At 39.5% G+C, this 25,720-nt stretch overlaps 1 protein-coding gene across 4 annotated transcripts in view; it reads right to left on the reverse strand.

Moving 5' to 3' along the window:
• The window catches only part of KIAA0226 (KIAA0226 ortholog), a 51,784-nt gene extending 26,296 nt beyond the window's left edge, over nucleotides 1-25,488 (reverse strand). For 2 of the 4 annotated variants that reach the window (XM_008570695.1, XM_008570694.1), the window contains exons 1-5: nucleotides 25,319-25,488; nucleotides 13,809-13,962; nucleotides 4,029-4,112; nucleotides 2,348-2,507; nucleotides 1,600-1,706 (exon numbers count right to left, since the gene is read on the reverse strand). In XM_008570695.1, the coding sequence (XP_008568917.1) occupies nucleotides 1,600-1,706; nucleotides 2,348-2,507; nucleotides 4,029-4,112; nucleotides 13,809-13,962; nucleotides 25,319-25,383 (570 nt within the window). In that variant the 5' untranslated portion in view covers nucleotides 25,384-25,488. Of the gene's footprint in view, nucleotides 1-1,599; nucleotides 1,707-2,347; nucleotides 2,508-4,028; nucleotides 4,116-13,808; nucleotides 13,963-25,318 lie in introns of all 4 variants that reach the window. The other 2 variants (XM_008570693.1, XM_008570696.1) reach the window with 2 other exon arrangements.
• Nucleotides 25,489-25,720: the final 232 nt, after the last annotated feature.

Genomic DNA, 25,720 nt, shown 5'->3' on the forward strand with positions numbered 1-25,720 from the left:
TAGAGCTCAGGGGAAGAGGAGGAGAGACCTACAGACTTCATGAAGGCAGGAGAAGCCACGATGAGAGAAAGACAGACCCACTCCCACCATTTTGAGCCCTGACCACTGCAAGTCTGGAGCTAATGAGCACATGGAGCAAGAGCCAGCAAAAGCCACAGCTGTGCCCTTCGGATGAAGTTGTTTGGGTACAGCAGGAAAAAAGAGGGTCTTGGTGGTCCTCAGGCCAGCTAGACCACTAACAGGATTCCCATGGACCCACACAGGAGCGAGAAGCCACAACAACAGAAAAAGGAACCACTCAGAGGTGAAGCCACTTGTGGTGAGTCATCACAAGGGACTAGCACATGGCCCATCTCATGAGAAGTGTTTGGAGTACAGGCAGTGCAGGGGACGGGCCCACTGGGGGAACATTGGGGCACAGCATGGACAGCTGATCTGTCCCCCAATCAGCACAGGACCACTCATTGGAGACAGGTCAGGAATATAGATCTGCAGGGGGTGTAGTCTACTGAAAAGTCTCAGGCCCAGACCTGAGTTTCCACATAACCCAGGTGTACCCAATCTCACAAGACCTGGAAGCACATACAAGATCAACAATTAAAACCTGAGCTGCACAGAAAGCCTTCCCCAGGGAATCAGCAGCAAAGCAGCAATTTAGCTAAACTACAGGGCTCATGCTGGTCCCCACAAGAAGTTCCTCCATTTTAGAAGTAAGCAAAGGACAACAAATTAGTTCCAGTGCAGAGTTTAAGTGGTGGGAACAGTGAATAAATAATCCAACACAGAACTGAAAGAAAAAACAAAATACCCACAGACCAGAAACAAAGTTTGATATTAACTAGTAAAGGTCTCACATCACCAAAGAACACCTATAAAACCTAGGACTGGAAGCCCTCTGGGATCCCAAGCCAGGGAGCAGCGAGAGTTGGAGGTCTCAGCTATGCCCCCCAACACCCACAACCAGCCCAGTAATGACCACTGAGCTGCTGCAGGAAGCACCCCAGGCTCCTGAGCTGGGGCAATGAGGGGCCAAGGGCTTCAGCCATGCCCCCCAACATCTGCATCCAGCCCAGCAACAACCAAGCCACCACTGGAAGCCCCCTTGTCTCCCCTGCAGGAATGAAAGGGGTGCCGTTGGCCTCAACCACACCCCTGCTCCTTCCTCCTTCTCCCTCCCTATTTCCTTCCCCCTTCCTATTTCCCCCTCCCCAACAACTGCTCTGCAACAACATCTTAGAATGTAAAAAAATAATAATATTAATAAACTTACACACACACACACACACACACACACACACACACACACTTGGCTCATAACTGCCTAAGTGAAGAAGTAGTTTGCTATAGAGGGTTACGATCATAGTGAGGTCCAGGGGCCCAGTAAAAATATGGATAATTCCGGGCCGGCCCGTGGCTCACTCGGGAGAGTGTGGTGCTGATAACACCAAGGCCCCGGGTTCGGATCCCATATAGGGATGGCCGGTTAGCTCACTGACTGAGCGTGGTGTTGACAACACCAAGTCAAGGATTAAGATCCCCTTACCGGTCATCTTTAAAAAAAAATATATATATATATGGATAATTCCTTGTCCCCCTTACCATAGATGCATCAATCTGAGCCAGGAGGCGGGGGTTGTTCTGTTCCACTGCTTCTAGGCATTGGAGCATGGCCGTGACGTGGGCATCACTTAGCAGGAAAGCAGTATCTGGGGAAAGAAAAGCCACCACGGTGATGGAGTCCAACAGGTAAACCTTTAGCCTCCTTATATGGCCCTTGGAGAAGCTCAGGGAAAGAGAGAGAGAGAAGATACAAATGAATTGAGGAGAATCATGCCACTGTTGGGAAAAGGGGAATCGGGGACAAGAAAAGTATAGGAGAGGCTAAGTAATGTGCAATATAGCAAAGAGGCCAAGACAAGAAGCTTCAAAGTCAGAAAGACACTTCAGAAAGATCCTGGTTCTGGGTGACTCTGGCCAAGTCACCTAACTACCTTGAGCTCTGTTTCTGATTGGAAAACAGAGGTACTACTAATACCCTACTCTGAGGGCTGTAGTAAAGAATAGAGTATAACATGATTGGCACATAGGAAACTTTTAGTAAATGGTACTTATTACCATTGGTTTGTGTATATGGGAGTAGGGGGAATACCTTAGCATAAAGTTTGATTGTATTTTACAAGGGAGGTAAGAGGGAAGACTGGATATGTGCTTCTGAGTAGAATCTCTCTGGCATGAAGTGAAACACACGAGGCCCTGGGGTTACAGGGATATTTCTATAGAGGAATATTGTGGTGGAAGAGAAAGAGGAAGTATACACAACAGTCCTGACAAAGTGACCTCTACCTACCTGTGTAGAATTTTCTGATATACTGTCTATCCCCAAGCAGAGGCCGGAGCTGGGCTGAGAGACAGTGGCACTGCAAGCTGTGCTGCAGCCACAACTCTGCAACAGCATGTTCACTCACACCATCAGCATTGCTCTGGCTATTCTCATGCAAGTTGATGAACTGAGAAGCAAAGAGGCATGAGTCAAAACATAAATCCTGGTACGTAATGCAAGATTGAGGTCTAATGAACTGAGAACTAAATTGAGACAGATAAGGAAAGGCAATCAAAGGTATTTTCTTCCAGCTAGCAACTAGAGGATATGGAGGAGTATGAAGTAAGGGATTAATGGCTTCAATGCTGGATTGGGCTACTAGAGAGGGACTAAACAGTTAAGATCTGATGTACAGCTCCAAAGAGGACAAAGCTGCTACATCTGGCCCTTTCTGTTTTAACTCCAAAGAGTATGAATGTTCTGGGGTATTCAGAGGAAGGAAGAACTTGACCTCTTGGCTTCTCTCACAGGGTCCTCTGTTTCAGAAAGAATGTAACAAAAACCTGGGGGAAAGGATCTAGGAAAAGTGCCACCAAAGATTCTTCACCAAAGAGAAGCCATCTGAGCGCCTCTTTCTGGCTCTAGCCACAGCATTCTCTGTTTGAAACTTCCTCCTACTTGGCTGTTTCTAAAAGTAAGGTCTTATAGCCCAGGATCAGTGCAAAAAATGTATGGATGGCAATTTCAGGCAGCTTCTAAGAGTAAATGATTACAGCAACATATTTTAGAAAAGTTGGATGAAACCTTACTGGGAAAAATAAAGTGAGAAGGACAAAGAAAATCTATGTATGAAAATCAATGTACTCTGGTCTTTTCTCACAAAAAAGGCCAGTATGACACTTATCATTTGGTTCCCAGATCATTGAGAAGCAGATTGCTTCTCCTGACATCATCTCAGCAATGAATCTGGCTGTGAGGGTATACACGAAATAAGACTGGCCATGTGTTCACAAGTGTTGAATATGGGTGATACTTTGGAGTTCATTTTGCTATTCTCTCTAATTTTATATATATTTGAAGTTTTCCAAAATAAAGAGTTAAATAAATACATACAGTGATTGGCAGTGATTGTTTTAGAACTAGCTATGTAACTTTGGCCAAGTCACCTAATTTCCTTGAGCTCAGTTTCCATGATTGGAAATCAGGGGTACTATGTTGAGTTGAGGGGACAGTAGAGTAGAGTGCTACAATGGTAGCCAAAGCTGTTAGGAACATATTTGGCTCCATTTGATACTGGCCTCCAGAACCTCACATTTCTTTCTAATTGGTGCATCCTCTTTTCTTGAACAGTTGTTAACATATTAGCCACACTTCCCCTACTACTTTAGAGAACCTCTCGCCATTTGCCCTGGATTTTGGAAAGCATCAACCTGGTCTCATTATATAAAGATCTTCTGATGATAACAAAACATTTTCACCCCTTCCACGGAGGAAAGAAAGTGGCCTCAATCAATCGGTGTACAAGGTTTATTTTTTCAAGCAAACAACTCTCCCCTCCAAGTCAGTCCTATACAGGTAATCTCCGTTCTTCGGTTAATAGGAAACTTGACACACTCCATCCTTCTAGCCTAGGAGATACTTTCTGACAGAATATCAAACAATGAAGACTTGCAGCTACACCTTAGCATACCAGTTCTTTCACTCTTACCTTCTCCACATGACGGGCTGAGTGAGGACTGAGCCACCGGATGTCTTTCACAAATTGCCAGTAATCAGTCTGGTGGCAACACATCTGCTGAGGGAACACACAGTGAGCAAATCACTACCATTTTGAACCAAATCTAGTTCTGGTGTTGACATTCAAAGGGGGAAGAAAAGAATATAATCTTCTCTTGCCTCAACAAAGGTTCTCTGCAGCAATCAAAGGAATACATATATACTCTTTCAAAGAATAATCATTAAAAATAATCTTAATCATTCTTTTGAACAGGTATTACATGCATATTATATAGAAGGTATACAGTGAAAATAATTTGTTTTCTACCCCTTTCGCTCTACCATTCAGTTACTAAAAGGCAATTCTTAAAACTGGTTTAGAGTTATTTGTTAAAAGCCAGAGATGGATGTCTTCAGTTCCTACTGCAAGCAAAATCAAGTTAAAAAACACCTGCTTTTCTCATGCTACCCAAGTCAGGAAAGGGCTGTATGTAGTCAAAGAAATGGTCAGCCCTAAATAAAATGGTTTCACACTGGAAGAGGTCTAAACATGATAGCAAAATATTTATATTATGAAAACCTAAATGCTGTTTTTTGAGAATCCTTTCTGAGACTACTGGGCAGTTCAAACTCAAAGTAATTTTAAAAAACAGAATAGCACCAAATATCGAGAGACAGATCAACTGATGGAACAAAACAGCCTAGAAAGAGACCTTAAGATATATCAGAACTTAATATATGACCCAAAAAGCACCTCAAAAATCAATGAACCTCACCTAGACTGGGAAAGTGGCAGTGAGAAATGGCAGTGTCAAATGTATAGGCTCTTTTGACAATTAGCGTCATGAAAACCTTTAGTATTTTGGCAGCAATGTGAGAGAGTTTCTGGTCTCTGGTCTCTAGTTTAGTGGATATTGAGTGGCCAGGGGTGGGCAGCAGTGAGACATCAACTCCAGCATGTCTCCTGGTTATGTCACTTTTAAGTGAATAGCACCTAAAATTGTTTTCCTTTCTTCAGACAAATTTTAGGCTATTTTAAGCCCTTTAATAAACCACTGTTTTGTTTGAAAAAAAAAAAGAAGAAAGAAAAAATGGATTATTCAACAGTATTCTCAAACAGTGTTGAGACAATTGGCAGGTAGATTCAAAGTAGCTCAATTTAGGTATTCTCCTCAAACCATATACCAAAATAAATTCCAGATGAATTGAAGCGTTAAATATGAAAGAAGAAATTGCAAATGCACCAAGGGAAAAAGAAAAGTAAAGGTACTGGATTTCTGAATAGAAAAAAACTTGCAACATATGAAAGCAAACATGCAGATCAAAATGGAAAAGATAGGGCCGGCCTGTGGCTCACTCGGGAGAGTGCGGTGCTGATAACACCAAGGCCCCGGGTTCGGATCCCATATAGGGATGGCCGGTTCACTCACTGGCTGAGCGTGGTGTTGACAACACCAAGTCAAGGGTTAAGATCCCCTTACCGGTCATCTACAAAAAAAAAAAAAAAAAAAAACGGAAAAGATAGAGGCACAAAATTTAAATTTTTCTACATAATGTAAAAAAACAACATGAATGTTCAGCACTTTTTATAATAGCAAAAAAATGAAAAAACAAGTAAACAACTTTAATCAGTAGGGTACTGATTAAATAAATTAAATACATTCATGCATGTAATATTATATACATATTTAAAATGATACTGTATATTTGCTGAAAGAGTAGATAGCTTCCCAGTTCTCCTGATCCTGGAAAAGAAGCATTCAAGTTGGGTATAGACTACTCTGTAGAATAACAACGCACTTTTACTCCCACCAATGAGTTGTAGTTTACCATGAATCAGTTACTTCTGTTCCCAAACCTATTTCTGTTAGTTGTACTTGCTATAATTTCACTTTTTTTTTTTTTTTTTTAAAGATGACTGGTAAGGGGATCTCAACCCTTGGCTTGGTGTTGTCAGCACCACGCTCAGCCAGTGAGCAAACCGGCCATCCCTATATAGGATCCGAACCCATGGCCTTGGTGTTATTAGCACCGCACTCTACCGAGTGAGCCACGGGCCGGCCCTATAATTTCACTTTTAAAGTAATGATGATGCACAGTGATTAAATGACTGTATATTTATGAACATTAAGTATTATGCTCTGAAAATTCTTTTCAATAAAGTAAGCCACTTGATAAAAGTTAGGACTTGATATCAAACGAGGTAGAGGCAAGACAACTTTCAGAAGTTAGGAAAAAAGACTAAAAATGTAGAAGATTTTTTTTTTTTTTTTGTCTTTTGTCTTTTTCCGTGTCCGGCAACGGATCGCAACCCTCAGTGTTGCCCCCGTACCGGACCGGGGACCGGCAACGGGATCGCAACCCTCGGCTCTGCTCCCACACCTCGCTCAGCCAGTGAGCGGGAACCGGTCTGTATGTGGGATCCGAACCCTAGGGCAGGAGCGCTGCCGCGCTTCCCAAGCGGCGCACTATCCAGTGCGCCACCGGGCCGGCCCAAAATGTAGAAGATTTTATATTCATATTATAGAACCTTTAAATTGCTGGTCCAATACAAAGAAATAGAAAGTGGAAATTCCATATGATATATTATTGGTGCAGTTTATACGAAAAAGATGATGTGGAACTCCATCAGTAGATCCATACTCACAGAAAAGGTTTTGGCCCAATATCCTAAGATTGTTGAACAGACATAAATTTATATGTTTTTTTTTTTTTTTTTTTTTTTTTTTAAAAGGATGACCGGTAAGGGGATCTCAACCCTTGGCCTGGTGTTGTCAGCACCACACCGGTAAGGGGATCTCAACCCTTGGCCTGGTGTTGTCAGCACCACACCGGTAAGGGGATCTCAACCCTTGGCCTGGTGTTGTCAGCACCACACCGGTAAGGGGATCTCAACCCTTGGCCTGGTGTTGTCAGCACCACGCTCAGCCAGTGAGCAAACCGGCCATCCCTATATAGGATCCAAACCTGTGGCCTTGGTGTTATCAGCACCGCACTCTACCGAGTGAGCCACGGGCCGGCCCTAAATTTATATGTTTTAAATTAAAATAAAATGTTTGAGTTACGTATGTTACCACTGTTTGATTCCCCTCACTTAATCAGTTAATGATCCAAATCATGTTGTGTAAGAAGTCTTTTCCTGTCTTTATCAAAAAATAATGTGGTAAAATGACAAATGTTTGCACATTGGGGGAAAAAAGTCAACAACAACAACAACAACAACAATAGATGCTATAAGAGTGAGGGACTACTTACTCCCCCTACCATAATGAAAAGCTACAATAATTAAAACTAAGTGGTGATGGCACATAAATAAGGAACAATGCACCATAATAGAAATCCAGAAAATAGATCCAAATGCATAGGAAATTAAATATGTTCCAAATAAATTATAGATGGAATGATTTGAATGTAAAAAATTAAGTCATAAAAGTAATAGAAAAAAATGGGAAACCATTTTTAATAATCACAAAGTAGGGAAGTCCTTTCTAAGCATAACACAAAGCCCAAAAGTCTTAAGAGAAATGATTGATTTGACTTACAAAAAATCAGGTATTTTGGCACAGTAAAAGCCACCATAAGAAACGTCAAAAGACAAACTCGAAACAATATTTGCAACTCACACTACAGACGAAGAACTAATTCCCTTAATAAATAAAGAGCCTTTACAAATCAGTAGGAAAAGACTAACAACCTAAGGAAAATGGGAATAAAACAGGAAAGAGTTCAGAGAAAAAAATTTAATGACTCTTAAAAACAACTTTCCATGCTAAGGGAAAGGTAGCTTTTCACCTATCATTTGGTTTGGTGACTGGCCAGTATCAGGATCTGAACCCTTGAGCTAGGTGTTACAAGGCAGCACTCTAACCACCAGAACTAACTGGCCAGGCCTTCACTTACCATATTGGCGAAGTTCAAAAAGAATAACATCCTGTATTGACAAGGGTATGGGAATCAGATACTTTTATCCATTTCTGGTGAGGGTGTTAATATGTATAACTTCCTGGGAAGCAATTTAGCAACAGCTATCAAAATTCAAATGTATATACTATTTAACCTAAGAATTCTAGAAATTTACCCTATGATTAAGGGCAAAATGATCATATACAAGCATTGCATTAATATTAATAGCAAATGATTAGAAGCAATCTAAATATCCTTATCAGGGTACTGGCTAGATAAATTATGGTACATATACATAGTGTAATATTATAAAATGACAGCTATAAAAAAGAATGAAGAAGCTCTTTAGGTAATAATTTGGGATGAATTACAAGATATATTAAGTAAAAAAGGTAAGGTGTAGAATAGTGATTACAGTATGCTATTATTTATATAAAAAACCAGGAGGTGTAGCAAAGGAAATCATTCATATTTGCTTTTATAAGCATAAAAAGTCTTTGGAAGGAACTAGTAAACAGTAGTTACCTATGGGATCAGAGGGGAACAAGTCTCTACATTATATGGCTTTTTACTTTTTGATTTTTTTTAACCATGTAAATGTATTGTCTATTCAAAAAAATTAAATATTCTTAAAGCAAGTTACAGAGTGCTATATATACTACAATTTCAGTATTTTTAAAAGCACATACATAGAAAAAAGTATAAGAAAATCTACCAAAATATTAAAGAGTGGTTGCTATTACTTGGTGTTGAGATCATGGGTGAAATTTCCTTTTTTCTAAAGTAAATTTTAGGTATTTTCCAAATTTTCAACAAATCAAAATATATTACAAATTTTCAACAAAATAAAAATACATATTACAGAAAAAACACACAGAAGTCTTTTTCGATATTACTGTTATATCTGTGTTGCCAAGAACAGGTTTTCTCTTGGTGGTGGAGAGAGGGGGAATCCTTCAACTCCTCCTATTCGGTTGAGCAATCTCAGGGACTGAATATCTACACATTTCTAAGCAGCAGCAAAGAGGTTGTCAAATATACACTGCTTTATTATGGAAGGACTAAAAGGTAGCCCAGATGCAGGCTGTCAAGGAAAATGATATCCCTCTAAGACAAAAGTCATGATGTTATAGCTTTCCTGAGGTTCTGAGTAATTTAAAAAAAAGAATGCAACTCACATTCCATAACACATCCTTACAAAAGCACAGAAGAGATATGATCAGCACAGCATTTCCCTGCCCCCACTTCAAGGGCACAACACCCAGAATAGCTTTCTGATGACACAGCAGCCTGAAACATTTGAAAGCCTTAATCTTTAGAGAGGAAATGAAAGAGAAAAACAAGTTCTTGATACAGACTTTAATTCTTAGATCTCTAAAAGGCCGAACAGAGCAGCAGTGAAATTGGTATGGAGCTTTTGGTTTTTATCCTTCCCACTATAGTCTGTAATTATTCAGTGTGTGTGTGTATGTATGACAGATTTGCCTGGTTTTTGCTCTGCTTCTGCTTACTAACACTACTGCTGTTTTGCAGGTGACCAATACTTTGATATTTTTCATTCTAATGATCAGGTGCTTTTACAGATATTATCACTTTTATTAACTATAATAATATATGTTAATAGTGTTTTGCATTTATCAAGCGTTTTTCATTTGAAAATTTCATTGACTTTAAAATTTCATCATGACACATTTTCTCTTTCTGCCACAGATGGTGAAACTGTCTTGTAATATGGTTAAATGATTACAAGACAATGTAAAATTAGTAACAGGGCAAAGAAAAGAACGTATTTGCTGTCAAGACACAAATACTTTAACCACTAAATGGTACCACCACTAATCTGGCAGATATTTTGGTCATCAGCCTGGGAAACTTGTGTTGAGTTTTTGTAAAACATGTTGGTGTGATTCCCAGGTTTCTGGCTTGGAGACTGAGCAAGCAGATCAATGCCACAAATTAGTATAAAAAATATCAACAGGAAGGGCAATCTTATGAGAGAAAATAAGTTTAGTTTTGGTCATACTGTACTTGGCCTGTAGGATGGATAGCCAGATGATAACATATAGAAAACAGCTAGTCTTCTGGATCTAGAACTCAGCAGACAATGTCTGAGTTGGGGGTCATCAGTGTATGGGTGATAGTTAAAACAATTTAAGTGGATAAGATTGCTTCATGAAAATGTACAGAGTAAGAAGAGATAGGACTTATGGCAGAACCCCATTAAAAAAAAAATTTGAAGAGAAAAGAAATTCCAGAGAAAGAAACTGAAGAGTAGTCAAAGAGGTAGGACAATGCCTCTGTGAAATTAGAAGATAATGTCATACAAGTCAAAGTATAATAATTGCCACGAGTGTTGAACATAAAATGGTGTTCAAAGGAGAAATGTTTACTGGATTTGGTAACCTGGATGTCGTTTTACTAAATTGCAGTGCAAGAGCAACCAGTGGTAAGGACAGAAATCAGATTTCAGTGGGTCAACTTATTTGTTTTACAAGTTCCAGTGTTCCTAATTATTTTAGGACTACATGTAATTGGAAGTTAAAAAAATTAAAAGGAACATTTATTAATTACTTCTTATGTGCCACCAAATGTGCTAGGCAAATTTATGTGCTATTTCATTTAACTTTTCCATAAAAATTTATTTTATTAAGTAAATACCATTATCCTCATTTTTACAGATGAGAAGGGCAAGGCTCAAAAAAGTTAAGTAATATTATCTAATACCTATGATTGAACAACAACTATGTTTTCTAATGCTTTTCGTGTGTTATCTCATCTAATTCTCACAACAATCCTATGAGGTGGTTACCAGTGTTATCTCTACATTTTACAAATGATGAAACAGAAGCATAAAGAGTTATGTAACTTATCCAATACCACATAGTTAATGGTGAAGCTGAGATTAAAATGTGAACAGTATGACTCAAAGGTCTGTAATTTTAACTACTACGTCATTTTATTTCCCAAGGACTTAAGCAACAAGTATGGATTTTGATCTAGGTTCTGTTTGATTCCAAAGACTTTTGTCAGTCTATTACCCAATGATGCTTCCAAATTCCTAGAACAGGTTTTTAAAACAATGATCATTAAGAAGAATTCCCCTCTTTAATGGAGAAATTTTTTTTTTTTTCCTTTTTGTCTTTTTTTCGTGACTGGCAACGGATCGCAACCCTCAGCGTCGCGCCCGTACCGGACCGGGACCGGCAACGGGATCGGGATCGCAACCCTCGGTGTTGCTCCCGCACCTCGCTCAGCCAGTGAGCAGCCGGTCTGTATGTGGGATCCGAACCCTCGGCGGGAGCGCTGCCGCACTCCCAAGCGGTGCACTGTAGCAGTGTGCCACTGGGCCGGCCCATTAATGGAGAAATTTTTTAAATCTTCAAAATTCTTTAAGAAAGAGGACTTCCCCTTCAGAACTTACTCTGAATAGAAAAAAATCTAATCTAAGCCAACTTTTCCACTGAATTCTGAAAATATGCAATAGGAACATTTGTTTAAGGACACTGTTCAGGGCCGGCCTGGTGGCGCACTGGAGAGTGCGCCGCTTGGGAGTGCAGCGGCGCTCCTGCCGAGGGTTTGGATCCCATGTGGAGACCAGTTCCCGCTCACTGGCTGAGCGCGGTGCAGGCGCGACACTGAGGGTTGCGATCCCCTTACCGGTCAGTAAAAAAGACAAAAAGGAAAAAAAAAAAAAGGACACTGTTCAGAAGTAATGTATACATATGAGGGTACCTCAAAAAGTCTGTGGATCTCAGTTAAAAAAAAAAGTTTGTGGAAAAATGGAATTAAAAGATCATACAAATCTTTCCATGAACTTCTAGAGAGGGCAACACATTAAATCTTATCAAGTATGAATACATGAACACCAACTAGTTTATTAGATCTTTTCCGATGTGATTGCTAGCTGAGAACAAATTCTGATAAAAGAGAAGGACAAGCTTGACTCTGGGGAAAGGAGTGCCCAGAAAGAATACTAGGCCCTGACATGACAGGACATAAGTGTTCAAGAGCACGTGATTATGCATGTATTTGTGAGGTTTGATTTTCAAAAAGTAGGAGGATACCAAATCCCAGGGACTCACATGACAATTTTATTCAGAACCAAATTTTATTTAAATCACTGCAAATGGAGTAATTGGCAAAAATCATTAAGCATTATTGGAGTCCACTCATTTTCAAAACTCAAAGCTTATTAGAGTGTTTGAGGATATAAAGGAAAAGAAACTAAACATCAATAAATTTAAATTTTAAAAATCTAAGCTACAAAAAAAAAGAAAAAAGAAAAAAAAAATCTAAGCTACAATTAAAACTACCATTCATAGCATCAACCAGCATCTACAAAACATCTATAAAGTAATGTTCAAAGGACATTCTAAAAATGACAATACTTTGTAAGTATTTCTCAGATGTGTCCCAGAATGTTCCTAAGAAGAAAACTCCAATGACTCATCATCACTGTCCTTATCCTCCCGCTCCTCAACATCATAGCACATACTTCGATAGCTCTTGCTATGCTCTAAGTGCTTTACATATTAATACTCATTTGATCCTCACAACAACCCTAGAGGTGGATAGATACTACCTCATTTTATTGGAGAGGAAACTAAAGCACAAACAGGTTAAGTATCTTGTCAAAGGTTATACAGCTAGTAAATGAAAGAGCTGAAATTTGAACCTAGGCAGTCTGGTTCTACTCTGAACCACTACCTATTAAGTACTTATGGTTAATCCTCCTCATTTCATTTCACCTCTTGTTTTCACTAGTCACTTCTACATCTGCTAGAGTTTTTGCTTATATTTTGAGGATGAATTCTCACTACCCTTGCAAGAAAAGTACAGAAATCTGTCTTCCTGTTACTAATTTGATGTCAAGATAGTAATAACAAAAGTCTGAATTTAGGGAACAAGATGAAATTCTAACTCAGAAGGAATCAGAGGAAGAATTGATGATTTTGCATCAGGAAAAAAACTAATTAATACTAATTACACCAGTTTGATCATACCTAAGCAATTAATTATCACTAGATCATACTGGCTTCTTGGCAAAAGGATTTCCCAAACAAAAGTACATTTAATGTAACTGAGCACATGAAGTTTCACCTTCTCATCCTGTAGAAACATTTCCTGGATGGAAGTCAGAGACTGATTAAATACATTTTTGCCTTGGCTTTTTTTCTTGCTTTATTCTACCTACTTCTGAAAAAACAACATGGTTTTAAACCAAAACTAGGATTCAGAAAAAAAAAGCTTTGGATCTTATGATGGGGAGAGTATCCTGGTGAGCCAATGTAAATTACAGGGGTCCTTCAAGGAGGGAGGCAGGAGAGGTCGGAGGGAGAAAAGATGATGTGAAAGCAGAGAGAGAAATTTGAAGATGCTATGCTGCTGGCTTTGAAGATGGAGTAAGGGGCCAAGAGCCAAAAGAATATAAGAAATGCAGCCCTAAAAGTTGGAAAAGGCAAAGAAATGAATTCTTCTCTAGAGCCTCCAGAGGGAATGTAGCTCTACAGATACCTTGGTATTAGCCTAGTGAGACTCACTTTGGACTTCTGACCAGAAGGACTGTAAGAAAAAAATTTTTGTTTTAAGCTATCAAGTTTGTAGTCCATTATTACAGCAACAATAAGAAACTAATTAACTACTCTTTTGTTGCTGATTTGCTGTCCTACCCAGCAATTTATTTATTCCATTGACATCTATCATGCAACAGGCACTAAGTCAAATGTTCTAGATACAAAAAAAAAAAAATGTATTAAGTCATAGTCCTACCCGCAAGAGCTCACAGACTAGTGGCCTTCATCTTCTCCCTGCCAACTAATTTAATGCAACTGTTTCAACCAGTGATTCAGCCAAGAAGAATTCTGCATACCTGGTCATGGATAAGCCCATGATAGAGGATGCTCTGCATGTCCCTGCAGAGCCTCTCCAGGCCACCATACTTGGACCAGACGTTGGGGCTGTTGACCGACACCAAACCCTCCACAGTAGTCTTCAAATTACCTAGTAACTGCCAGTGCTCTCTCCTGCAAGGACATCAATTATACCAATGGTTAGTTAACTTTGTTATACCTGATACTGATCATGTCAAACAAAGTCTAAGCCAAGAAGCCTCTTGCCCCACATCCTAACATTCTCACCCCTATTAATTTTTCACTTGGACATAAGACTCAACTCTGAGAGGATTAAAGTTGTAAAGAACACTAAGATTAAAATCAAAAAACAAACAAAAAAGCTCACATCTACCTGACACATACTTTGTAAAGCAATTTTCATCTACTATCTCATTCAATCCTCACGTAAGTAGCCTATAACCCTGTGTTTATAAGAGTATGACACATTAAGATCCATTTCTAAACAATGACAGTACATGGGCAATATATAAAAAGATGAGGGCATCAGCTCAGAATCAGACATCTTTTGCCAAACAAAAAAAACCAAAAAACTACTTTTTATTCAGTAGATTTCCAAGCGCTAAGCACAGCACAATGAAGGACAGAAAATGCTTTCCACACATGATCCTACAGAAATATTATTGATAAAACTACAAATTGTCCATGATACTTAAGCTAAAGTTGAGACCAAAATGTTTTAAGTTTGTACTGAGCCACTTCGGGACATGCCCCTAAACCAGTCAACTACTGGCTTATTCTCCTAGACCATTTGAAGTATTTTAGTAGAAAATTCTGAAAACTGCTGTCCTAGATGATCTTTAAGTTTCCTCTTAAATCCCCAGAATGTTCCAATACAGTTTCCAACCCAATAAAAACTCAAAACCAACTGCAATTGAATGGAAAGAACTAGATATGCTGAATCAAACTGGATAAGGAAAACATGAGGAGATCAAGTGTCAAATTCCTTCTCTTGGACCCCCAACTGTTATCCTGTGTACTCTACCTTGCCCTTTCATTTCTTATTAGAATACTATTCTTTCCTCTTTTCAGGGACAGTCATGGGAATGGCAATGATTTCTTCAGGAAACTTTAACCATGACTATTTTATATCATTTAAATACTTATGGGATGGGAGGGTCCTGAATTAGAATCCTTTCTATCAGTACTCAAAATTAACCTCTTTTGTACATTTTGTACATTTTCTGAGCTATTTTAGGAAAATGGATGAGTAAAGTAAAGGCAAATAAAATCCACACATAAAATTAAATGAATGAACCTAGGTATAGGTATGAGAGTGCCAAATAAAAAGAGAAGGCCAGATGGGTCTCACTCTGGTCTTTTGCTCTGAAGGGCTTGTGACCAAGAATTTATTCAAATTGGGAGACATTTTCTTAACTTTATGCCATTAAACATTTGAGTCACCAGACTTCCTTTGTTCTATTTCTATACCAGTCCTGATAAATATCTCAAGATCACTAAAATGCCGTTTATTGTTATACTCTGAGAAATTACCAACAGAGAGGCCAACTGATGGCAACTTTTGCTCAGTCACTCTGCAGCTCCTATGTTTTCTCAGGGCTAACTAACCTCTGGTCTGCTTTGACTAACACAGTTTTCATATTCCAACATGTTGTAATCAAGTCTTACAGGCCCAAGAGCCTATCTGGCTCATCAGGTAATTCTGCACATCTGTGTTCTGATTCATTCTATATTCATGCATTCTGTATTGATTTTACAATGTTAACTGTCAAAGGATATCATGATAAATCCAAAAAGCAGACATCAAGTACCCTATCACCCTAGGGCTTTGATTCCAAAATTATACAAAGAACACTGAAATCCTAGAAACTTTGAGCATTCAGATCTAATAATTTTCTCTGGACAAAGCTAAAGAACTTCTCTTCCCCAAGATAAAGTGTCCCTGAGATGCCAAAGCTACAAAAGAATGTGGCTCTTATTCTAAGATAAACCAATCTATATTTGGTATATGTTCATGTAGAAGAAAAGTAAACTCTTAAAATTTTGATTTACACAGCTAGTATGTTTAGTTAGTGTCTTTACCTTTTTAGGATCCTTTACCCTGATGATACAATTATCACTTTCAGAGTTGAAATACTAAATTCAATTGAAACCCATACACAGTGGTTGGATTAATTCAGTTGTGTCTGATTCTTAGATGCAAGTAAACAGATCACCATGGAGAAATCAAATATCCTTTCCCTATTATTTAACCTGTTTTCAGCAGGTAAGGTCAGTTTTTCCTAGGTAAAATCTGTTTGGTAATAATTATTTGGATGGTATCACTCATTCACATGTAACCTTTATCTGGGAAGCATCAACGCCTTTGAAGTACATTAGGTTCAAAGCAGTTCTTGGTGGAGCCACTTCTACAGGTACATAGAATGCTCTCCTTTATTCATTATGTATTAAAAGCATGTCTTTCTAAGCATTGCACTCTTATGCCAAGGAGGAAACAGGCCTGAGTGGCAAAGGACAGCATAATCCATCTCCACCTGAATCATTTTCATCAACTCACAGTAAAGCCAGTCTCAGAATAAAATCCCAACTATTTCTTCTGGGAGGATTGTGACCATGTTCCTCCTTTAAAGAGAAATAAGGAATTGCTTAAGTGACTCAAACAGTATGTCTGATGAAAAACAGTCTTCGTAAATGCTAACGCAGTTTTAAGCTTGCCAAATTATAATAAGCGACACGCAAGATTAAAACAAAAAAGTTACAAACAAATGTTATTTTTTTTTAAAGTATTACAAAGGAGTCACTCTGAACCTGTTCTGGTTTTGGCATCTGCCCAGTTAGCAAATCATTAAAAAAATAAAAATTAAAAGAAAAAGTATTATACCATATAACTAATATATAAGTAAAATACAATTAATCACTAAAAATAAGTGAAATATACCACAAATAGTAAATAAGCAAAAGTACTGTGCAATTGCAAAGTGAGATTCAACGTAAGAAATATATTTTGGGATATTTTCAATCCCCAAGAGGCCTTTGTAATGGTAAAAGGAAACAGCTTCAGCTTATTGGCATATCCCTTCCACAGTGTGCTGTTTATCCGAAAAGGGTTATGGTATCATTACCTGATATCATAGCTGAAGATCAGGTTGTCCCAAGTTAGGTAACGATTTGATCCCTGAAGTAGGGGGAGAGAAGTGTGACAGCCATATGATGGGATATCATGAAAGAATTAAAATTTTTTTTATCAAAAAGAGTTTCCAAAGCTAATGGATAGCATGTTAAAGTATGAAAAGCAGAGTGTAAAATTATATTTATGATCTTAACTTAAAAATACTGAAAGAAATGATAGTTAATAGTGAATATGTTAATATCATCTTTGATGATATAAGGGGAATTTAGAGAAAAGAAGAACTGTTTAGGCCTTCCCTGAGATTAGTAATTAATAAAGGATTGATAATCTGAACGAAGTTAGCAAACAAGAAGCTGGAAAGCACCATAAAGAATTTTTTTTTAAATATCCAAGTACCAAGGATTTCTTACACTGACAGACTCTGGTTGGGCAAACCCCTGGGGCTTTTAATGTCAGAAAGCACTTCCTGGAAAGAAGTAATGGGTTCCTTCTTAAGGTAGAGAAAAACCTAATCAAGTGAAATAATTATTAGTAACACTAAGGTAGCAAGAGACCATCACATTTAATTTGTAATTTGTGATTAATTTTTCTTCTTCTCTGGCTACATATTTTGTTTTTAATTACACAGTATTTAACTTGTAGACTATACACACACACATATATAAAATATTTAACTACACAGTTAAATACTTATGCTGCGTTTTTAATAAACAATATACACACAGAAAAAACATACTTGACTCTATCATATAGTTCCTCAGCTATGGGGCACCTGGGAGAACCTAACCATCCCTATATGGGATCCGAACCCGTGGCCTTGGTGTTATCAGCACCGCACTCTCCCGAGTGAGCCACGGGCCGGCCCTACCAGTCATCTTTAAAAAAAAAAAATTCCCCATCGTTTGGCCCCAATCTAAATACCAACTTTATTGCTCAATACTACTCAATCTGAACATAGTCACCCTCTCTATCACAATCTATTTCAAGCACGCCAACCTCACTCCTACTTCATTGACTTTATTCATGCAGACCTCTCCACTTGGAGTGACTCTTCTTTTCTCACCCCACTCAGGGATTCAGGTTCAGCTCTCCTCTCAAGAGGTTCTAAATAATCTGACACACTATAACTAGAACCCCCATAGGATATGCTGTCAATAGACCATTCTTCCTAATAATATTTAAAATACAGCCAAACAAAAAGATAGTAGGAAACTATGATATTAATACCCAGGTTGTATTCAAGGCAAGAATTACGTAAAAAGACAAAGAGGGAATAATGAAGATATAGCTTTCATTAATTTTTAAGTTTCTAATAACATGGCTTCAAATATATAAAACAAAAAAAAATAGGGCCGGCCCGTGGCTCACTCGGGAGAGTGTGGTGCTGATAACACCAAGGCCCCGGGTTCGGATCTCATATAGGGATAGCCGGTTCGCTCACTGGCTGAGCGTGGTGCTGACAACACCAAGTCAAGGGTTAAGATCCCCTTACCGGTCATCTTTTAAAAAATAAAAAAAAATTAAAAAAAAAAATATATATATACACATGTGGGTATCAAAAGCTGCAGAAAATACAAAATAAACAGGAAAGTGAAAATGGAAAGGAAAAAACAATGGTGATGGGAATTTAACATTCCAATTGTGAAAGCCAAAAGTAAAAAAGTGATTAGAAGAGCTGAATAATATACAATTAATAAGTTGTTCTATTACATCTGGAAAGCTACATCCTGAAGAACACCGTTTTAAAGTACCCATAGAACATTCACAGAAACTGGCCTTGTACTAAAGCACAAAAAAAGTCAATAAATCGTCCAAAGTAGAATTAGTACAGACCATATTCTCTGACCAGAAAGCAATAAGACAGTGAGTAAACAACAAAAATAGAACAAACAAATAGAAAAGAAAAAAAAAAACCTTTGGAAAATGTAAAACTCTCTCTTAAAAGCCTCTTGAGCAGGCAAAAAGAAATCATGGTCTTAAAGGAGGGTGGACGAATAGCTCTTATTGCTTTCTTCTCAAAAGCATCCAAATGAGAGATCTCATTGAGAGACTGTTTTATAAACCTTTAGAAATGAGGGGATTCTGCTGAGTATCATCTAGTCAAGAATTAATCACCTCTTCACTCCTATAATCCAGCAGGGTTCCTGTGAGTTTTGTTGGCAGAGGCTATGGCCCCACAAACATTCAGAGATAGTTTGTCAAGTCCCTGTTTAGTTACTACAATTTATAATTTCCTTTAATAATATTTCCTCCTCCTAATCAAATGTGGATTAAACTGCAAGTGAGTTTGAGCCAGAAGAACTAAAAACATGTAAGCAGGCTGCTATAGTTGTTTCCAGAAAAAATCAACATTAAAGTCTATAACAGCAGTGTCCAACTGAACTGCTGGAAATGCACTGTACAATATGGCAGCCATTAGCCATTGTGGTTATTAAGCACTTGAAATCTGAGTGGTGTGACTAAGAAACTTAAATTTTAAATTTTATTTAACTTTAATTTTAATTAATTTAATCTTTAATTACCACACATGGCTAGCAGCAATCATGTTGGACAGAGCAGGTCTATAATCATGTAGATTGGTGAAACTTGTGGAGGAAATTTTTTTTTTTTTTAAAAAGACGGAAGAAAAAGGAAAAAAAATTCCATTTAGTGGAAGAAGTGATAAATCTATACAAAGCAGAAAGCTGTGCGAAGAGAGAATATTGAAAAGAGCTTTATGGTTAGGGTCCCTGCAGTCAGCTGAAACACCCTCCCCCCTCCTGGGTTCTGGTAAAAGTGGTTTTCCTAAAGGCTTCAAGAGCATGTTTCTGTGCTTTTTTGTACTAATAATTGAACTAGCATGTGGACTGTTCAAAGATCATGTCATTGCTACCAATTCTATATAAACTGTAACCCCCTACTATGATCGAAGGGAAAAACGAAAGAAATGGAAGAAACAGGACAAGAAGATAAACGTAAAGTGAAAATGAATAGTGAGAAAGGGAAAAAAAAGAGATCCTTTCAATGGCAACAGTACCACCGGCCACTGCCCAACTGTAAGCACCATGGCCAAATTGTTAATGTTTGAACAAATATTCATTGAACAACAACTATATGTCAGGCACTATGTTAGGCACTGGAATTATGATTTAAAGAGGAAGAGTCCCCGTCTCTCAGGGAATTCAGAATGTAATGGGGAAAATGAGCACTCACATATCTATGCTATGAAGTGAGTAGTGCTATAATAGAGAGATGGAAAAGGACAAGTTAGGGATGGCTTCTAAAAGAAAATCATTTAAAGGATGACTAAGCTCTCCAGGCAAGGAGGGTGATATTGCAGGAAGCAAGAATGAGAAGGATATGAGAGTGGGTGAATGCCACGGTTTTGTAACAGGAAACTTCATAGGAACTGAAGTATAGACTGAATACTGGGGTAAGGAGTTTTGACTATATTCTATTTTCAATGGGAAAACCATTGAACATTTCTGAGCAAAATACGATAGTAACTTTGTTTCTGAAAAATTAAGCTAGTATCAGTGTGGAAGCTGTCTGGAATTGAGGGACTAAATTCAGATTGGAAGATTAGTTAGGAGGTTACTGAGATAATCCCCAATGAAAGATAATAAGGATCTGCATTGAATATATTGTTTATATCTGCCCCAAATTCATGTCCTTGTATTTTGGTAACAGAACCCGGATTTCCACACAAAAGTCACCCCCTACCACTTACTCTGGTCCATGAGGCTCCGAGAAGGTCTCATTCTACCCTAGGATCCAGGGTTGGGCTCATAATTTAGGCCTGACTGGGCAGCATATTCCATTCCTGATAATAAGAACAGGAACATAACTCAAGTCGGTCCAAAAAGAGTCAGCGCCAGAATTTTTGCTATTGCTAGTGGGATGGCATCCTGTTATTTGTTGGGATTGCTAAGTTTGGCATTACTAAGGTTTATCATATAAAAATGTCTGCTTGAGGCCAACACTGCCACAGGGCCTGCCCAGGGTCCTGAGGTCTGGAGGCCAGGGACTTACCCCTCCTCCTGCAACCAGGCACACCTGCCACCGCCACAGGGCCCACTCAGTGTCTTGAGGCATGAGGCCTCCCTCCTCCCACATCCAGGCAAGGAGCATGCCAAAAAACACCACTTCTTCATGGGTGGCCCACCACATCCACCACAATAGCCACGGCTGCCACAAAAGTGGCTAGATGCCACAACCACCATGCAGATGGCCTGCCAGCCACTCGAGTCATTGACACAAGGAGAGTCACCAGTAGAGACCAAAGAAGAGGATGTCTCTCTCCATAAAGCCCATTCCAGAGTGAAAGAAGAAGCATCCACACTACAGGGGATCTGAACACACCTCTCTTAGTACTGGACAGATCATCTAGGCAACAAATCAACAGACTAACACTTACTCTTTCAGAAGGAGAAAAGAAATCTAGGATTATCAGAGGTGGAAGGAGAGAGGAAGAGGGGGATGGGGAGAGATTTGATAAGGGGCATAAAGAATAAGTACAATTTGCAATAATGTATATGCTAATAATATTGATTTGATCAACATACATCAAGGTTGAACCCCCAAAATATGTATAATAAATTATGATTTGATTAAAAAAATTAAATTAAAAAAACCAAAAAACAAAGTCTGCCTGAAAACAAAACCAATATATCGGGAAGCAGAGCCCAGAAACAGGGACAATTCTTGACTTTGAGCATCTAAATTTGGCCATGCTTGAAGCAATACTACACTCTGTATACTTGAGTAACAGAAACCATTATCTTTGCAAATGGAGAGAAAAAGAAGTCTTCAAGAGAAAAATCAGGAACAGAATTCATAGAACCTGGTGAGAGACTACTTGCTTGGATACAGAAAATGAAGAAGGGGGAAGTATCAAATTTCACTATGCGGCTCTGGCTTGGTTGACTGAGTGATTTATTTCGCTGTTAATTGAGATAGAGAAGAGAGTTCTTGGTCAGCGGAATGAGCCTAGTTTAGAGACACAAAAAATATCTTACAGCTTGAATTCTCACTCCATCTGGATCACTGCACCAGGAAAACAGAGCAGTGCATGTATCTGAGTTCCAAGCTCAAATGTATACTGCATAGCTCGGGACAGTCTAGGGTGACAGAGCAATGCTAGAAGGACCATTCCTTTAACTGTTCAGTAGTTTTACCAGACAACCTCCAAACAACCTAGGGAAAGTTAAGTATCATCCCTAAGCACTACAGCATTCTGCTAGACTGATAGCTAACTAGATGGAAAACAACAGGAGAACCTATGACATAACTACACACTCAGGTTGAAATTAAAAGCTAGGCCAATATCCCCATCCCCAATGTGCTCAACTCATGGAAGGAGGAAGAACATGCTATACCATTGCAAATAGTAACCTGTGGACCACACACCCACCTTATTTCAAGAAAACTGAGGAGGGGATGGAAGTAGACATTTTTTTGCACTTAGTACATACCAGGCACTCTGTAAGGAGTTTTAGTCACATTATTTTATCAAATCCTCACAACCTCCCAGGAAGGAAGGCATTATTCTTCCCACTCAGACAGGATAAGTAGGTTGACCAAGCCAAGTTAAGCACAGGAGCTAGGATTCAAATGCAGGTCTGTCTAGTTTCAAAGCTTATGCACATTTAACTATATCAACTCTTTTCAGAAAATATATTGAAAAGTTTTATCCTTCATGTTTAAAAAGGTGCCATCTCATCAAGAAGACTTTCTGAATTGGGTGTTTTATTGGCCACAGAAAGGTTATGTTTGCAGTGATCCAGCCACAACACTTCAATTCTCAGGCACAAAGCATGTATTCAGAAACAAGACATATATTTATCAGTTGTTTCTCTGAAGAGAAGGAGGACCACGATGCCTCATCAGTACCACGACGCCTCATTAAATAACACATTCTGAGTTAACCAGCTACCAATAGAGAATGAGCCTATAACAACAATATGAATGACTTTGTGGGGATAATCCCATTGCTGATATTAAGTTCTGAATAAAGTTATTTGGTTAAGAAGCAAGCATAAAAAACAATAATGGAAAGGAAAGTATATCTGCAAAGGAGCTGTTCTACTGGCCTGAATGACGGGCAAAGAATGCTATAAACTGTATTCACTATCTCATACATTTCGTTGTCACCATATTAACATAGTGAGAAGCAGCATAGTGTAGGTATTAAAAGCAGACTCTGGAGCCAGACTGCCTGGGTCTGAATCCCATTTCCCCCAGGGATTCACTGCATGACCTTAGCAAGTTACTTACCCCATCCAAATCTGTTTCCTCACCTGTGAAATGGTGATAATAATAATACCTACCTCATACAGTTGTTATGAGGACTAAATAAGTTAATATTTGTAAGGCTCTTAAAATAATGCCTGGCATGTGGTAAATAAGTGTTTGCTAAATACTTTAAATAAATAACTTGGGCCGGCCAGTGGTTCACTCGGGAGAGTGCGGTGCTGATAACACCAAGGCCATGGGTTCGGATCCTATGTAGGGATGGCCAGTTGGCTCGCTGGCTGAGCGTGGTGCTGACAACACCAAGCCAAGGGTTGAGATCCCCTTACTGGTCATCTTTAAAAAAATAAAAATAAAAAAAAAAATAACTAACCCAGCTCCAGCTAGATGGGGAAGAAATTTGAACTTGAATTTCTGACCCAACCTCCTCCACATGAACTGGTAGGTGAAAATCAAAAAAATCCTAAAACTTGTTTAGAATTGACATGGAACTTTTTTACAAGAAGCATTTTACAGACATCTGGAGGAAGAATAAATAGCCAAATATACATAAGCAGAAACTGAAACATGGAAAAGGGAAGTAAGATGTTTGGTTCCACTTAGAACACACCATTCATAGATCTCAGGCAGTGACCCCAAAATCCTGTCAGTCCAGGTTTTGTACAGCAGGCCTCAGGCTACCTATGCACATAAAAGTGGAGTCACCCTTAAAACAGCCAAGTCTTCACCCAGGAACATCTCATTAACCTCCCCCTGTTGATAGTTTCTCAGAGACAAATATCCTGCCTTCAATCTTTGGACCCCAGCTGCTCCTGAGACCATCACTATATCTGAAACTGTTTCTAAATGTAAAGCAAGGCTCCCTTTCAGACACATTCCTGCTCTAACTTGTCACCATTCCAGTCTCTTAAGAGGTTAGGACCTGGGCCGGCCCCGTGGCTCACTCGGGAGAGTGCGGTGCTGACAACACCAAGGCCACGGGTTCGGATCCTATATAGTGATGGCCGGTGCGCTCACTGGGTGAGCGTGGTGCTGACAACACCAAGTCAAGGGTTAAGATCCCCTTACCGGTCATCTTTTAAAAAAAAAAAAAAAAGAGGTTAGGACCACAATTATTCATTTATTTATTATTTATTTATTTATTTAAAAAGATGACTGGTAAGGGGATTGATTTTATTTTTTATTTATTTATTTATTTGTTTGTTTGTTTATTATTTATTTATTTATTTTAAAAGATGACTGGTAAGGAGATCTTAACCCTTGACTTGGTGTTGTCAGCACCACGCTCTCCGAAGTGAGCCACGTGCTGGCCCTAGGACCACAATTATTAATGAAGCAAATCCTAAATACGGGAAGCACCTCTACAAAGTTCAATTCATCATTTAGTAAAAGTAGTTTTTAAAATCTTAAATCCTCTAATTTCTAGAAGATATGAACTTTCTGACAACAGTTCCATATAAATAAATGTGAACTTGCTTGGTTTGCACTGTGAGGAAGAAGTGAAAGGTTTGAAGATGAAAAGGAAATGACAGAGGTCCTGCCACTTTCTGACAGGGATCCAGCATTGACAAAGGGCACGCACACAATTTCTGGTCTTATCAGCAAGCCCCAAACCCCACCCCACTGCCATTACAATCTCTCACTTTCATCCATAGGCCTTCCTTCTCCACAGTCATCCCTGCCTACGCTTCTTCTTAGACCACTCATAATCCCTAACCTTTGCTCCATCACCCTCTTAATATTGGCCCTACTTGCTGTCACCGCAAATTACAGTCAGGCACCAGCCTTGTGCCCTGCTCCTATCTATAGACTCTGGCCTATAAAATCTGACTTCAGCACCTCAGTCCTTTTCTCCCAGACTGTCAGTATCCACCTCCTCTCCAAAAGTCTTGGATCTGAGCTACACCCTCTTCTGCTCCTCCTGCTCTCAACAAATCCTACCCCTCGTCTCTCACCCTAAGCCCATTCCCTCGTCCTATCCACGCCCTGCCCGTCCCTCCTTTCAGAATTTCTTTCCGAACAAGTCTCTCGCAGCAGTCGCCTTCAGGTCTGTAGCGCCCGACACCTCCCCTCTCCGAGCCCTATCAAGCCTCCCGGTGCTTCGGCGCACTCAATCGCCCGCGATTCCCCGGCCCTCTCCCAGCCCACCTGCTCTCTTTCGGCAGGAGCTCCTCAGAGCCGCCAAGCTCCATTCCCGCGCCTTCCGGCCGCATCCGGGGCTGCAAGGCCGCCTCCTCGCTGAAGAGAGGCGTCGTCCCTGCCGCTTCTCCCCTCAGGGTTCGCGGAGCCCCCTGAGGACGGAGGAAGGACCCACAGCTGGTGGGCTCGGGGTGATGCACTACACCGGACGGCGGCAGCGTTAGTGACTGCTACCTCAGCTGCGGCTTCTAGCTCCGACACCCCCCACTTCCGGCTCCAAGAACTACGACTCCCAGCAAGCTCTTCGAAGACCTGGCCGCTCCCAGCATGCACCGTCCTATCCAATCCGAGGCCGCGCTCGTGACGAACTATACAGATCCTGGAGGCGTGCTTGGCAGGCTTGCACCCGGC

Source organism: Galeopterus variegatus, unplaced genomic scaffold (genome assembly GCF_000696425.1).
Source record: "Galeopterus variegatus unplaced genomic scaffold, G_variegatus-3.0.2 Scaffold624, whole genome shotgun sequence".
In the NCBI taxonomy this organism is placed as follows: domain Eukaryota; kingdom Metazoa; phylum Chordata; class Mammalia; order Dermoptera; family Cynocephalidae; genus Galeopterus; species Galeopterus variegatus.